Source organism: Trachypithecus francoisi, unplaced genomic scaffold (genome assembly GCF_009764315.1).
Source record: "Trachypithecus francoisi isolate TF-2019V2 unplaced genomic scaffold, Tfra_2.0 Lachesis_group20, whole genome shotgun sequence".
NCBI classification, from domain to species: Eukaryota; Metazoa; Chordata; class Mammalia; order Primates; family Cercopithecidae; genus Trachypithecus; species Trachypithecus francoisi.
In genome coordinates this window covers 15,073,189-15,088,577 of record NW_022681466.1, presented here as the reverse complement: position 1 = coordinate 15,088,577, position 15,389 = coordinate 15,073,189, and the positions used below count along the sequence as shown (strand labels likewise).

The 15,389-nt window shown below is 53.8% G+C and overlaps 1 protein-coding gene and 1 long non-coding RNA gene across 5 annotated transcripts; both read right to left on the bottom strand.

The window, feature by feature from the left end:
* Positions 1–53: 53 nt before the first annotated feature.
* On the bottom strand, positions 54–991 carry LOC117066857. The gene is made up of 3 exons (XR_004430528.1): positions 852–991; positions 546–706; positions 54–89 (listed from the first exon to the last, which is right to left on the bottom strand). It is a non-coding gene; the product is annotated as an uncharacterized LOC117066857 (long non-coding RNA).
* A 199-nt stretch (positions 992–1,190) lies between these two features.
* Positions 1,191–15,296, bottom strand: SPATA32 (spermatogenesis associated 32). Of its 4 annotated transcripts, none has more exons than XM_033182668.1 (7): positions 15,190–15,296; positions 9,881–9,935; positions 9,089–9,128; positions 7,734–8,680; positions 1,854–1,997; positions 1,420–1,491; positions 1,191–1,333 (listed from the first exon to the last, which is right to left on the bottom strand). In XM_033182668.1, exons 1-6 carry the CDS (start codon positions 15,200–15,202, stop codon positions 1,467–1,469), a joined length of 1,224 nt encoding a protein of 407 aa, XP_033038559.1. In that variant the 5' UTR covers positions 15,203–15,296; the 3' UTR covers positions 1,191–1,333; positions 1,420–1,466. The 4 variants fall into 4 exon arrangements, with proteins under 4 accessions (XP_033038559.1, XP_033038560.1, XP_033038561.1 ...); XM_033182669.1 differs by having other exon boundaries at positions 9,881–9,966; positions 15,190–15,265; XM_033182670.1 differs by lacking the exon at positions 15,190–15,296 and adding an exon at positions 10,428–10,514.
* Positions 15,297–15,389: the final 93 nt, after the last annotated feature.

Genomic DNA, 15,389 nt, shown 5'->3' with positions numbered 1-15,389 from the left:
GGCTCAGTGCCCGCCGCAGCCTGTTTCGCTCAGCAAACGCTTTACTTGTACAAGCTCTTCATAGCAGGCCTCTGCAAACCAGCGGGCGCCTGGGAGAAAGACTGCTTCTTTACTAGAGTTGGCGGCGAGGGAGCCCTGTTTGAGGGGACGGAGGCTCTCGTGGCTGGCCCGGGATCCCTGCGGGAGGCCGGAGGGGGCCAGCGCAAGGGCGAGCGGGCAGCTGGGGTCAGACCCGCCCCGCCAGCCGGCAGCAGTTCTCCTTCCGGCTGCCCCGCCCCATTTGCGCCAGTCCTGCCGCCTACCTGGGCATCTGGTCCCTTTCCCTTTCGCCTTACCCAGTACTTAGTGACGCCATGAGTGACCTCGCCTTACATCTCCGCGTGTACCGCCTCCGTCTCCCCCTGCCGGGGCCCCATTTCTTCCGGGCCTACCCACGCTCCTCGCCTGCCCCTCCCCTCCGCCAGCCGGTATTGCCCCATCTGTGTGTCCCGCCTCCGCGCACCTGTCCCTCACTGCTTATCCCTCCCCCGCCCGCCGGCTCTCACCTAGGCCGAGCCACGCCCCGGGTTGGGCGGGAACGTGGGGCGGCCGGGCTAGTAGGGCTGGGTCAGGCGGCAGCCGGGGCCGGCGGCTGGGCTTCGTGTCCTGCGTTCCGGGAGCGCCGACCCCTCCAGGTTAGGAATCTGAGAGTAGGGGCTGCGCGCACCTGGGGTGGGTGCCCGGGAGGAGGTAGAGGAGGAGACGGTCCTCAGAGCGGGTCCTGGGGGTAGGAGACTAGGGCGGGGGTTGTGAGTGGCTGGGAGAGGTCCCTCCCGCGGGTCCCCGCGCACCCCGCCCCGTCGGGGACTCACCTATTTCGTGCAGTCTGTGCAGCGAGCGCGCCAGCTCCTAGTTGGAGAGGCCGCTGATGCGCGCCGCGTGGTAGAAGGTGAGGCCCGCGTGGAGCGCCCCCCAACCCCCGCAGCCTGGGCTGAGCCCCAGAGCCCACTGCTTCTTGAAGTAGTAGCTTGGAGAAGAGAGGCGGGGCGGCCGCCTCAGACACTCCCAGCCCCAGCCCTCTCTGTCTCACAGGTGCGGAAGCCAAAGCAGGGCCGGGAGCCACTGCTTTGTCCTGGGGCGACTGGGGGCCCAGGAAACAGACCCAGAATTTAAGGCTCCCGTCTCTAGGGCAGGAACATCAGGGGTTCCGTGGAGCTGGTATGGTTGTGCCCACCTCATCACCTCCTGTGCCAGTTTGGAGGGCACAAAGCCCCGGCCCAGCAGCTTGAACAGCATTTCCAAGAACAGGGTCTGCAGTCCCTGGGGGTCACAGACCTGCCTGTTCGTCACCCGGCTTGGGGGCAAAAAAGGTGAAGGAGCGTGAGGAGGGGGCTCCCCCTAGGCCAGGCCCACCCCTCCTCCACCAGCCTTGCCCCTCACCTATGCACTGAGCCAAGCGGTGGTTGTCATTGAAGACATCCAGGAAGTCACTGAAGCTTACGATTCCAACACCTGGGGAGAGAGGAGAGGGGGCGCTGTGGGTGCCTGCTCCTGCAGAAGGCCAGCCTTACAGATGCCTGCTGGCAGTTCCAGGTGTTAGAGAATCTAGTCCTGCCTCTAGCCAAGGGCAGACCCTAGTTTGAATGGGGGAGAAATGACCCGTGCCTTGGGGGTTCCCAAATCAGGATTAGGATTAACACAGTAGCAACGTTTACAGGCCATGAGAGAGGTGTGTTGGTCAGGGCAGGCTTCCTGTAAGAGGGAACTTTAAAATAGGAACAGGCCAGGATTTTGTGGTATTCTTTAGGGGAGGTATTCTTTAGAAGAATACCTGGAGGTGGGAGGGGACAAGAGGACAGGGATGGGGCACCCACCATCCAAGTCTGCCTGCTGCAGAGCCTCGAACGTCTCCTGTGGACTCAGTTGGATACCCACATTGCCTAGAGCACCTTTCATGCTGCGCATGTCCACGGTACCTGTTGGGCTGCAGCTGAAGAGTTTGAAGATATCCTGGAAGGCTGAGGATAGAGGGGGACAGGTGGCAAGATGAACCACCCACACAGGAACCCTGAGAGCTGCCCACTCTAACTCAGGTGGAACTGACGACTTGGCTCATTCCAACTTCCTCCTGGGGGTTTTAAATTTTTTATTTATTTATTTATTTTTGAGACAGAGTCTCACTCTTTGCCCAGGCTGGAGTGCAGTGGTGAGATCTTGGCTCACTGCAGCCTCAACCTCCCAAGCCTCAAACGATCCTCTCACCTCAGCCTCCTGAGTAGGTGGCATCACAGGTATGTGCCACCACACCTGGCTAATTGTTTAATTTGTTGTAGAGATGGGGTTTCACCGTGTTGCTCAGGCTGGTCTCGAAGTCCTGGGCTCAAGTAATCCTCCCGCCTTAGCCTCCCAAACTGTTGGGATTACAGACGTCAACTTCCACACCTGGCCTGTAACTTTTAATATAAAGAGTAGCAGTGGCTGTTGTGTATTGGTACATGTTATGTGCCCATCCAGTCCTCATGTCCAAAACTCATATTTGAAAAACATTCAAAATTCATGTCCAAGGTCACATCTGGCAGTCTGGCTCTGAAGCTACAGTGCCTTGGAGCCCTGCTGGTGCCTGGCGTGTCGTAGGCACTGAACATTGTTGATGATGAATAAAGTGATTCTGCTTTGAGGGACCCTTGCCAATATCAGGACATGTTGTCTGGGGGAGCATGGGGCTGTGGTTTCTTTTGCCTTTACCCCTATGGTCCTAGACCCCATGAGGCAGGGGAACTCAGATTTTTCCCGTCATTTTTTCTCCTCCTTTACCTTCTCCCTTCTTTTCCATCCTGTTCATCATCTATCTATCCATCCATCTTTAAATACCTGCATTCACCTATCTAAATTGAGTTTTCCTTTCCTCCCTCCTTCACACACACATGCACACACACACATACACACACACACACACACACACACACACACACACACAAAAAAAAACTCTGTGAGCTCTAGGGTCAGACAAGCATGGAGGGATGGTTGCAAACACTGACTTCTTGCACTGACCCCAGCTTCAGGGCAGGCAATCCCTTGTAGTTCTTCCCTGAGCACCCCCTAATTTTCTTCCTTACTCCCAGTCCTGGGGCCCTCACCTGCCAGCTGCTGGGTGTCTCACCTGTCAAGCTGCCCCAGGAGAAAGAAAGAGGTTGGAAAGGTCTTTGCACCTGTTGCATAGAAATGCCAGGGCCAGCCAGGCCTTACCCCAAACCCAGCCCCCAAGGCCTGGCCCCTGGTCCCTGCCTTTACCTCTCAGACCCAGCATCTGGACCTGACTCTGCTGGATGGGCAGCCACAAGGCCCTGGATTTCTGTTGCCTTCCTCATGGTATGTTCAGCCTTTGTGGCCATGGCTACTGCTAGCTCCCTCTGGGTTAGCTGGGCAGTGTGCAGCTGCAGCCTCCCTTTCTGCATCCTGCCTGCCTGCTCCTCTGCTGGATCTCATATGAGCAGCCTTTGAGGCTGCTGTGGAGGCCTTAGAGGCAGGAAGGAGACAGGCAGAGGAGTCCAGCCCACTCAGGTACTCAGACTCCTGAGTAGGTACTCAGACCCGGGACCAGGCCTGTGGGTATACAGTTCCACCTCCTCCCAGGATTCTCCACATGAGACTGTACCACAGTCCTCTATGCAGGGGATTCTGGGGAAAGGGCTAGGGCAGTGATTCCCCCCACCCCGGGTGAGGGAAAAGGACCCTCCTCCAGACCTGGTCACCTGTTTGTTCTCAGTGATGACTCGATCTCTTGGTCTTCTGCCTTCTGCAAATTACTCCTAAAACTCAACAGTAAGGCCAGGCATGGTGCTCAGGACTGTAATCCCGGCACTTTGGATGGCCGAGGAGGGAGGATTGCTTGAGCCTAGAAGTTCAAGGCTGCAGTGAGCCGTGATGGCACCATTGTACTCCAGCCTGGGTGATGGAGAGAGAACTTGTCTCAAAAACCAAAAAACAAAACCTCTCAACAGTAAGAAAATGAACAGCCTGATTTTTTTTTAAAAAAAGAAGGGCAAAAGCCAAGTGTGGTGGCTCACATCTTTAATCCCAGCACTTTGGGAAGCTGAGGTGGGAGGATCACTTGAGGCCAGGAGTTTGAGATCAGCCTGGGCAACACAGCAAGATCCCATCTCTACAAAAAACAAAAAGCTTAGCCAGGCATGGTGGTGCACACCTTTAATCCCAGCTTTTTGGGAACCTGAGACGGGAGGATCACTTGAGCCTAGGAGTTCAAGGCTGCAATTAGCCATGATTGAGCCACTGCACTCTGCCTGGGTGACAGAAAGAGGCCTTGTCTCAAAAAAAAAAAAAAAAATCTAAACAGGCACCTCGCCAAAGAATACATACAAATGAAAGTAAGCATATGAAAAAATGTTCAACATCATATGTTATCAGCAAATTGCAAATTAAAACAATGAGATACTATTATGCACCTATTCAGATACCAAAATCCAAAACACTACCACCACCAAATGCTGGTGAGGATGTGGAATAATAGGAACTGATGAATTGCTGGTGGGAATGCAAAATGGTGCAGCCAATCTGGAAGACAAATTTGGCAGTTTCTTACAAAATGAAACACACGCTTATCACATGATCCAGCAATTGTGCTCCTTGGTATTTATTCAAATGTTTTGAAAACTCATATCCACACAAAAACCTGCACATGGCTGTTTATGGCAGCTTTATTCATAGTTGCCAAAACTTGGCAACAACCCAGATGTCCTTCAGTAGGTGAATGGATAAATAAACAGTGATACACCCAGACAATGAATAGTATTCACCACTAAAAATAAATGAGCTATCAAGCCAGGAAAAGACGTGGAGGAACCTTAAACGTGTATTACCAGGTGAAAGAAGCCAACCGAAACAGACTGCATACCGTTTGATTCCAAATCATTCTGGAAAAGGCAAAACTGTGGCAATAGTAAAAGGACCAGTTGTTGACAGGAGTTGGAGGGGCCAGGTAGAGCACAGAACTTTTAGGGCAATTAAACGACTCTGTATCACACTACAATCAAAACCCATAGAACGGGCCAGGCGCGGTGGCTCACGTCTGTAATCCCAGCACTTTGGGAGGCCAAGGTGGGTGGATCACCTAGAGTCAGGAGTTCAAGACCAGCCTGGCCAACATGGTGAAACCCTGTCTCTACAAAAATACAAAAATTAGATGGGCATGGTGGCGGGTGCCTGTAGTTCCAGCTACTTGGGAGGCTGAGGCAGGAGAATCACTGAAACCCAGGAGGTGAACAGAGGTTACAGTGAGCTGAGATCACACCATTGCACTCCAGCCTGGGTGACAGGGCACGACTCCGTCTCAAAAACAACAACAAACCCCCACAGAATGTAGAACACCAATAGTGAACCCCAATGCGAACTGTGGACTTTTGGTGATGATGATGAGTCAGTGTAGGTTTATCAGTTGTAACAAATGTACCACTGCAGGATGTCCAGAACCAGGGAGGTTGTATGTTTGTGGGGACAGGGGTACATGGGAACTCTCTGTACTTTCCACTCAGTTTTGCTGCAAACCTAAAACTGCTCTAAAAAATAAAGTCTATTAATTTAAAAAAACCTATGGAAAGATTAGTCCTGAGAGCCCAGTGATTCTGGTTCAGTTCCCCACCGCCCCCAAGACACCCACCTCTGCAGTTCCTCCTTGTCCCTCCTTCCAGTCTCCCCCCCGCTTCTCCTCCTGGTCCTGACCCATTCTGAACTGCTCACCCCTTCCTATTCACACCCTCCAGGCCCTAGGCATCTGTCTCCTTGGACCCTCCGAAAGCTGGGCAGGCTCTTGAAGATCCACAAGGCTGGGCTTTCACTTAGCAGGGAACCTGAGGCCAGGCCATGGCGCAGCCTCCCCTTCTCCTTCCCCCAGGCTTCCCTGTCCACATCCCTGTCCATCCATGCACTCTGAATCCCCTTCCTTCCTTTGCTGCCATCTCTACTCTGCCAGGAGTCAGTCTATACTGCCTGCCCTCTCGGCCTCCAAGGCCAAACCCTGGGTGTGAGGTGTGTGCATTTGTGTGCATTTTTTTTTTTCTTCTTCTTGAGTTGGAGTCTCGCTCTGTTGCCCAGGCTGGAGTGCAGTGGTGCAATCTCAGCTCACTGCAACCTCTGCCTCCTGGACTCGAGAGATCCTCCTGCCTCAGCCTCCACAGTAGCTGGGACTACAGGCGCATGTCACCACGCCCAGCTAATTTTTGTATTTTTAGTAGAGATGCAGTTTCACCGTGTTAGCCAGACTGGTCTCGCACTCCTGACCTCAAGTGATCTGCTGGCTTCTGCCTCCCAAAGTGCTGGAATTATAGGCGTGAGACACCACACCCGGCCTTGTGTGCATATTTGGTACATGTGACTGTCACAGGCACATGTGTACATGGGGATGGGTGTCGTATGCTGCTTCCTCTGTGTGTGGGTGCTGTATGTGTGATGTGCTGGGCAGCTGGTGATGTCTGTGCGCACACGTCTGGGTGATGTATAGCTCTCTCCTGCATTTGAAGGTACTTCTAGCTCCGGCCTGTTACCCGTGGAGGACCAGTCCTTCAGCCTCATTTCCCTCCCCTTCAAACTCCTGGACACAATCCTTCCCCATGCCAGGCCTTCCCCATGAAGAGTGCAGGAAGATCCCCCTCAGACCCACTTTCTCACCAGTCCATGCCCAGGAGGCCATCTCCTCAGATGATCCCAACACTTTCCTGGCCTCAGGCCAAGAGGAAGCCTCATTTCACAGTTTAAGAAATGGAAGCCTCAGAGGACACCGAGGTCGCCCCAAGACCAGCCACAAGTTTTTCTGCTGGCCTAGAGGGCTGGCCAGGAGGGAGTGAAAGGAACTGACCCTGGGGAGTGGACAGGTGAGAGATGGGTGGCCAGGACAAGGGTGGCGTTGCCCTCTGGGGGCAGGTGGAGCTGGGGCAGCTAAAAAATGGGATGGCAGACCAGGACACAGCAGCCAGGTGAGCTCCCTGGCCCAGGGGCATTTGCACAAAAGTCTGAGCCGACGGCGACACTGAAGGCTTTATTGGTTCTGTCTAGTCATTTCTCTGGGGTTGTGGGGGCTGACAGCTTAAAATGGATTTTCATCAATAATGGATTCTGTTTCTCTTTTCCTGGCGGCACTGAGCTGCAACACAAAAGAGAGAGTGTCACTTGGGCCCCAGAGGTTGGTTGAAGGAGAGGGTTGAGCCCAGAGGCCCCTCTGAAGAGGTCACTGGGGGTAAGAGGTCTTCTGCTGCTGCCTGTGTCTGGGCAGCTGAGGTTACGTTCTGTGTGCATTCACCACGAGAAAGAAAGCAAGGTGTACTGGAGTGCCCTGCATCCTCATTCTCCCCTCAAGAAAAGTGTCCTGGACCCCAGGGTTGGGGCCAAACGGCTCTCAGCAGGGCAGACCCCAGCCTGAGCATTTCCGACCTTGGTGAGGCCCGAACCCCAGGGTGGGAAGCTGCCTAATGCCAGCGTGGTCCTTCCGTTTGAACCCAGGCCCCTGTGCCCACCCTCCTTGGTCCCCAGGCCTCCTCCAGCCCTCGTCTTGGCTCTGCACCTCGGTCTACTGGAACCTTGTTCTAACAGCCTTTATGAGGTCACTGAGGTGGAGGCGTCACAGCCCACCACATCCTGCTCCCAGGTCCTCATTCCAGTGTTCCCCACCCCTACCCGGCTGTGTGAGGACCCTCTATGTTCTAGCACAGCCCCTCTATGGGAGCTGTGGGGCTGGCCTCACTCACTCTTCCTTGCCTCCCGGCAGCACAGGGGACGTGGCTGGTGGCTGGAGAAGCTGCGTTTGCCCTTCGATGGTGGCCCTCTTGATCCCTGGCTTGCTGAAGTCAAAGTAAGATTGAGTGAAGTTCTTGTCTTCCTGACTCCAAGATTTCAGTGGTGCTCTGGCTTCACGTGGTTTCTCTGGCAGGGTCTCTGCGTGCTTTTCTGGCTCTTGCTCCTCCACAGTGATCAGGAGGGGCTCTGTGGAAGGCTCCAGAGCCTCCTGGGGTGGAGCTTTCATCATGTGTTCCAAACTGGGCGTATCCGCCCTGCTGGAGGAGGCCATGGCCAGGGAAGATGCAAAGGTGATTAGCTCTGCCAGGCCAATGGGTGGCGGGAGATCTGAGGACAGGAGGGGGCTTGGCTCCTGGGAGCTTGTGGCCAGAGGAGCTGAGCGGGCATCAGGGCTCTGGAGCTGCTCCTTGGAGCACAGGGTGTCAGTGGGGATGGCCTCCCGGAGCCGGGAACTGATGGGCTGGCCTGCGCTGCCATTGTTGAGCTGCATGTTGATGGCCCGCTGCAGGCTGTTCTCTGAGGCCTGGATGAGCTTGTTTGCCCAGAAGAGGTGCTTGGAGGTCTGTGCACTGATGGAGTGATGGCAGGCGGACACGTGGTTCTCCTCCGTGAAACTCCCGTAGTTTGAATTCAGACTCCATGGTCTGAAGGTCTGCGGCGTGGGCAGCGCCATGTTGGAGTGGACGGACTCTATCTGGCACACCAGCTGCAGGGGCTCTTCGAGGTCTGACTCCTCGTTCCAGTTGGCTTTTGTGTCCAGCTCAGTTTCAAGCTTGAGGGCTGGGTACAGCTCTGACTCCAGTAAAGCCGGCACCTGTCCGATCTCCAGTTCTGGGTCTGGGTCTGGGGCCAGGTCCACTTTGAGTTGGGGCTTCTGCTCTAGTATGTCTGCCTCCAGCTGAAATGTTTCAACTCAAAGCTGAGGAAGCAGGAGCGGGAGGTCCTGCCCCTGAGGCCCTCCCTGGCCCTGAGTCCCTGCCCCACCCCTGCCTAAGTCCCCACCAGCCCCTACCCTTGACAATCCTGGGACCCTAGTACCAGCCAGTGTGGGTACACTCACACACACACCCTCACCAGGCAGGTCTCTGAGAGGAGGCAGGCATGGGGTTGGGGGGCGGGGGGAAGAGAGCATGACCCCATGCCTGCCTCTTCTCAGAGACCTGCCTGGTGAGAGTGTGTGTGAGTGTACCCACACTGGCTGGTACTAGGGTCCCAGGATTGTCAAGGGTAGGGGCTGGTGGGGACTTAGGGAAGAGCCCTGCCACTTGCCTACCACCTCCCCATAAGAGGACACCCCCATTTTTACCTCCTGTTCCTCTTGTATCTGGTGTTGACTTAAGTCATCTCTAAGACAGAAGGAAACAGAGTGGGTGATGGGATCTGTGGGGTGGGTGGTGGCTTCAGCGGGAAGGGGGTTTCTGGGGCCCTCAAAGCTCTCTGCCTTGTAACAGAGGCTGGCAAGATGCACCTCCCCCCGACCACCCCGCCACCAGCTCATCCACTCCCCTGGCTCTCCCACTCCACTGCCACCAGGAAGTCTGGAGTTGTATTCTGAAACTTTAGTGAGTTTAGGAAACTCCTTGCCAACTCATGCCCCCCCTTCCCCCGCAAAAGAGGAATCCAGTTGGTTGGAGGTAAGGTCCAGGAATCTCATTTTTATCAATCATTGCAGGTGAGCTGGGGCAACTCACTTCGCAAATTAGTGCCCAGAACACTAGTCCCCAGCAGGGGAGCCGCAGAGCAATGTCCTCCCACCCACCTGCCCACTCCTTCTTCAAGTGCCTGCCCACCCCCGCCTTGAGCAGCTCTGTCCTCAGCAAGCCAGGCATCTCTGAGGGGTCAGGTCCTATCCTGTCCCTGGGTGTGCCTCACCACCCCTCAGTCTTCCTCTGCCAGGGGCTGAGGGCATACACAGAAGTGGGAGGGTAGATACCCCATGCCCTCCCCAGTCTTTTGGCCTGGACACTGGCACCGGGGACGTTTTGAAAATGGCAGAAGGGAGGGAGATCCTAGGCTGGGGGATTGGTGGTGTCGGGGGCGAGGCTGGAGGTCCTGGAGGGCTCGGGGCAGGCCTGTGATGATCGGGGATGGTTCTCACCGCATCTCTGCAACCTCCACTGACCCTTTGCTGCAGCATGGAAATCCATGGGTACCTGGCAGGGGAAAGGAGGTGAGGGCAGGGAGCTGCAGGGTAGAGGACAGTCCCGGAGGGATTCTGGAGCCAGCCACCTCCTCCTGCCCTTCTTTTTCTCTGTTCCCGGCTGCATTCCCTCACCGACCTGCCCCGCCCTCCTTATTCCCTAGCCGGTAGCCATTCCTATCCTCCAGTCCTGCTCCCTCTACTCTGTCTGTGCCTTGCCTCCTCGGAGGCTCCCTGTTCCATCTCCTCCCCCTAAAACCGTGACTGCTAACAGTACCCCGACCATGACGGGGCGCTTCCATAGCCTGGGCACTTTACCTGCTTTATCTCATTGATTCAACACAAAAAATTAGGACAGGTCCATTTGCCCAAGGCCCCCCAGCTGATCATAGCTGAAGTGGTGACTTGAATGCGGTTTTGACTCAGGAAATTCTTAACTCCCTGGCCCCCGGCTACTCCCAGGAGCCTGTAACTGCATGGAGTCCCCATCACGCCCCACGCGAACCTTCCCCATCTCCCCATTCCTGCTCCTCTGCCGGCTTCCTTTACTCTCCCTGGATCATCCATCACTGACTCCAGGCCAAGACCTGTACCCGGGGTGTGTGATCTGAGGTGGTGCTAGCACCTAGGCAACGATTTATGAGCTCAGATCCCCCTCTGCAGGGGAGACTAACTCCTTGGGAATGTCCCCAACCCCACACCCATCCCTGGAAGCTTGTATCTTTTACTGCAGAAGCTGTTTCTTCACCCTGTGGGGGTGGGAAGCACCAGGCTGCCCTGTTCTCTGCTACCCAGGGTCATGCATAGGGGTTGATGGTGGGGCCATCATGACGACCCTGCCATCATGCAAGGTGGGTCCCCATCAGCCTGGGGTGTGGCAGGAAGTGACAGCCCTGGCTCTGGCTGGGAAGAATCACTCCCAGGAAGCGATTGGAAGGATGAGAATGTACTGCGATCTCTTCCTAGAGATGTAGCGGCTGGAGGGAGGGGTCCTTGCATGGCTGGTCCTGGGATTGGGACCATCTGCTTTAGCCTGGTCTTGGGGGATGTATCCCCCTACCCTCCACCTCCTTGATCACTATGCTCCCCTGGCTTCCTCACGTGTCTCTCTTCTCCCTCTCCAACTCCCCCTACCCCAGGTCCTGCTGTTCCCCAGGCTTCTGACCTCAGGACTTTTGCTACCTTTACAAAATTTCCCTGGGCAGTTTAATCAACACCTACAGCCTCAACCCCTCCATAAATGGCAGCTGGGTATGGACAGGAGAAGAAATAACTGTTGTGTGAGCCTCTTAATAGCACTGAGGGCTGGGAGAAAAAGTCAGATGTTGACTCAGCTTGGGACTTCTGTGCCTAACTTGAGAATGTTCTATTAGGGATTCAAATGATATTCTACAGTATATGAAATAATTGAAATAATTTTTTTTTTTTTTTTTTTGAGATGGGAGTCTCGCTGTGACCCCCAGGCTGGAGTGCAGTGGCGCGATCTTGGCTCACTGCAAGCTCCGCCTCCCGGGTTCACACCATTCTCCCGCCTCAGCCTCCAGAGTAGCTGGGACTGCAGGCGCCCACCACCACGCCTGGCTAATTTTTTTTGTATTTTTAGTAGAGACAGGGTTTCACGGTGTTAGCCAGGATGGTCTTGATCTCCTGACCTCGTGATCCGCCTGCCTCGGCCTCCCAAATTGCTGGGATTTTTGCTACCTTTACAAAATTTCCCTGAGCCACCACGCCCGGCCCCGGCTCACTTTTTGTATTTTTAGTAGAGATGGGGTTTCACCATTTTGGCCAGGCAGTCTCAAACTCCTGGCCTCAAATGATCTGCCTGCCTCAGCCTCCTAAAGTGCTGGGATTACAGGCATGAGCCACCGTGCCTGGCCAAAAGAATGTCTATTTCCAGTGGTTTGTTGCTAGCACACAGAAATAGATCCATCTTTTGTATCCTGCAACCATACTAAAATCTCATGCGTTCTCATAGCTTTTTTTTTTTTCCTTTTAGATTCTGTCGGATTTTCTACATAGACAATAATGTGTGTGAGTCAAGACACTTTTACTTCTTCCTTCCCAATCTGGTTCCTCTTATTTCCTTTTCTTGCCTAATTGCACAGGAGACAATCTCCATACAATGTTGAGTAGGAGTATGTGTGTACGTCCTCACTTCGTTCTGAGCTTAGGGGAAAGTGTTTAGCCTTTCACCATTAAGGATGATGCTAGCTGTAGGTTTCTTCATGATGCCTTTTATTAGCTTGGGCATCTTCATGAAGTTTCCTCTCCTAGTTTGCTTAGTTTTAATTAGGAATGGATGCTGGATTTTGCCTAATGCTTTTTCTGCATTTATTGAGATGATCATATGGTTTTTCTTTAATATTATATATGTATACATAACATACGTTATAATACATTAACATATGAGTAATGTTATATTATTTGGGTGGTAATTCTTTTATATTTTTATATTCTCCTTATGGTAAAATACATTTTTTTTTTTTTTTTTTTTTTTTTTTTTTTGAGACGGAGTCTTGCTCTGTCCCCCAGGCTGGAGTGCAGTGGCCAGATCTCAGCTCACTGCAAGCTCCGCCTCCCAGGTTTACGCCATTCTCCTACCTCAGCCTCCCGAGTAGCTGGGACTACAGGCGCCCGCCAGCTCACCCGGCTAGTTTTTTGTATTTTTTTAGTAGAGACGGGGTTTCACCAGGTTAGCCAGGATGGTCTCGATCTCCTGACCTCGTGATCCGCCCGTCTCGGCCTCCCAAAGTGCTGGGATTATAGGCTTGAGCCACCGCACCCGGCCACATTGATTTTTTTTGAGACAGGGTCTCACTCTGTTACCCAGGCTGGAGTTCAGTGGCGCAGTTACGGCAATCTCAACCTCCCTGTCTCAAGTGATCCTCCCACCTCACCTCTGGAGTAGCTGGGACTACAGGTGTTCACCAACATATCCAGCTAATTTTTGTATTTTTTGTAGAGATGGGTCTTGTTATATTGCCCAGGCTGGTCTTGAACTCCTGGGCTCAAGCTATCCACCTGCGTTGGCCTCCCAAAGTGCTAGATTATAGGTGTGAGCCACCGTGCCCAGCTATAAATTGATTTTTTAAATGTTAAATCAGCCTTGCATTACTGGGATAAACCTCATTTGGTCATGACGTATTACCCTTTTAATATGTTGTTGAATCTGATTGGCTTTTTTTCAGAATTTTCACATGCATATCCATGAGGGATATTGGTGTATAATTTTCTTTTCTTTATAATGTCTTTGTTAGGTTTTGATAGGGAGGATGGCTTGAGCCCGGGAGGCGGAGGTTGCAGTGAGCCGAGATGGTGCCATTGCAGTCCAGCCTGGGCGACAGAGCAAGACTCAGTCTCAAAAACAACAACAACAACAACAACAACAACAACAACAACAAAACAGAAAAAAGAGATGAGGACTCACTATGTTGCCCAGGCTGGTCTCAAACTCCTGAGCTCAAGCAATCTTCCCACCTTGGCCTCCCAAAGTGTTGGCATGAGCCACCATCCCTGGCCTAATTTCTTACCTCAAATTCACACTCTGTATGTCCAGACTCTTAAGTGTGGCCACCACAGCTCTGCCTGTCTGACTCCTGTCTCCCTTTCTAGTCTGTCATCTCTCCATATCCCACTCTCCTCGCCCCATTCATCCTTCATCCTTTCACCCAAATGAGAAACCTGGGTCATTTGTGACTCCTCCTCACTCCGAAGCTCCTGCCCTCCTACCCCTGATGCTCTCCTCATCTCCCAGTACCAGAGCCAACACAAACCCATGTCTTCCTACCCTTTGGCACTTGGTGCTGAGTGCTTTGCATATTCAATCTTCATACCTACCCTATGCCCAGTTGGCCACAGCTCTCCTCTCACAGATGAGGAAACGTGTATGAGGTCACGCAGCTATTAAGAGCAGCACACGACCCAAAGGCAGGTCTGGCTGACTCCAGACTCTGGGATGCTACTCACTGCACTGTCTTAAATCTCTTTAGTCCTCCAGTGGGACCACTGCAACCATGTCCCCCTCCAACCTGGATTTTCAATGACCCCAGAGTGAGCCTGCTATATCTCACTTGCCTCTGGTCATCCCCAGACTCCATGTGGCCTCTTGGTCTGATCTCTACCTTCATTTTTCATCTCTTGGCATCCATCTCCTGTCCCTCACCCTAAGCCAAAGCTACCCTCAGAGTACCGCAGGCCCTTCTGCACCCAATGCCTTTGCAAATGCTATTTCTCATACCTGGAAAGCCTTCTTCTGGCAAAGTCCTACTCATGCCTGAAAGCCCAATTCAAATAATCAGTGTAATCCTCTCCATGACAGACCTGGCTGTCCAATCTACGTTTTTCCTTACAGGCGTGAGCCACTGCACCGACCTCTGGTTAATTTTTTTTTTGACAGGGTCTTGCTCTGTGGCCCAGGCTGGAGTGGTGCCATCATAGCTCACTGCAACTCCTGGGCTCCAGTGAGCCTCCCAAGTAGCTGGGACTACAGGCTCATGCCACCACACCTGTCTAATTTTAAACATTTCCTGTAGAGGACAAAGGCTCGCTATGTTGCCTAGGCTGGTCTTGAACTCCTGGCCTTATGTGATCCTCCCACCTCTGCCTCCCAAAGTGTTGGGATTGCAGGCATTGAGCCATCATGCCCACCTAATTTTTGATCATTTTTAATGCTGGCTCATGCCCTTCTAGGAGAGAGGATCCCCAAAAGAAAGCCACCATTTCAGCGGGGAATCTGACGCCCCTATGGGAAGGGGAGACCCAGGGCACTAGGGGCAAACATCTTTGCTCATTGGTTCAGAGAAGAGTACAAGACACCAAGGAAGCGCTCAATGAAAATCTGCTCAAGACTGCTGCTCCTCCCTGCAAAGCCTCAAGCATCAAGCAGGGACAACTGGATGTGATTTTTTGGATCTGCAGTTCAGGATAATTCATGAGTCGTTTCCTGTGCACAAGGCCATTGCTCCTTCTGTGGTCTTAGAACCCCTTCAAGAACCACCGACGCTGCAGTCCCTACTCCAAGGCGCGCATGCGTGTCCGTGCGCGCACGCGGGTGTGCACCACGCAGGGGCTGAGGCTGGGAGCCATAGTCAGGGGCACCGGGTTGGCTTTGGCAGGGGGTCGACCTGCCTTTCAGGTGCCGGGGGTTTGGGAGCAGGGGAACCGGCCCCGGGCCGATTCCTGACCGCCCCCTCCGCGCCCCGCCCCCACTCACTTTCGCTTTCCCCGTCCGCCCGAACCCCCGCCCCCGGGCGCCCGCCCGCTCCCACCTGTCACCCCCATGCAGACCGAGGCTCTGTCCTGGAGGCGGGGAGAGGGCTGGTAGATGCTGCCTCTCAGCCTCCAGTGTGCTCTTTGGCTGGGAGACTGGGGGGCGCTGGAAATATTGGAGGCGCTGGTGCCTGTGATGTCGCCGCCTCTGTGAGGTCCCCGCCGCGACCCCGCAAGCAGGGAGCCGCATTTAGGTTCC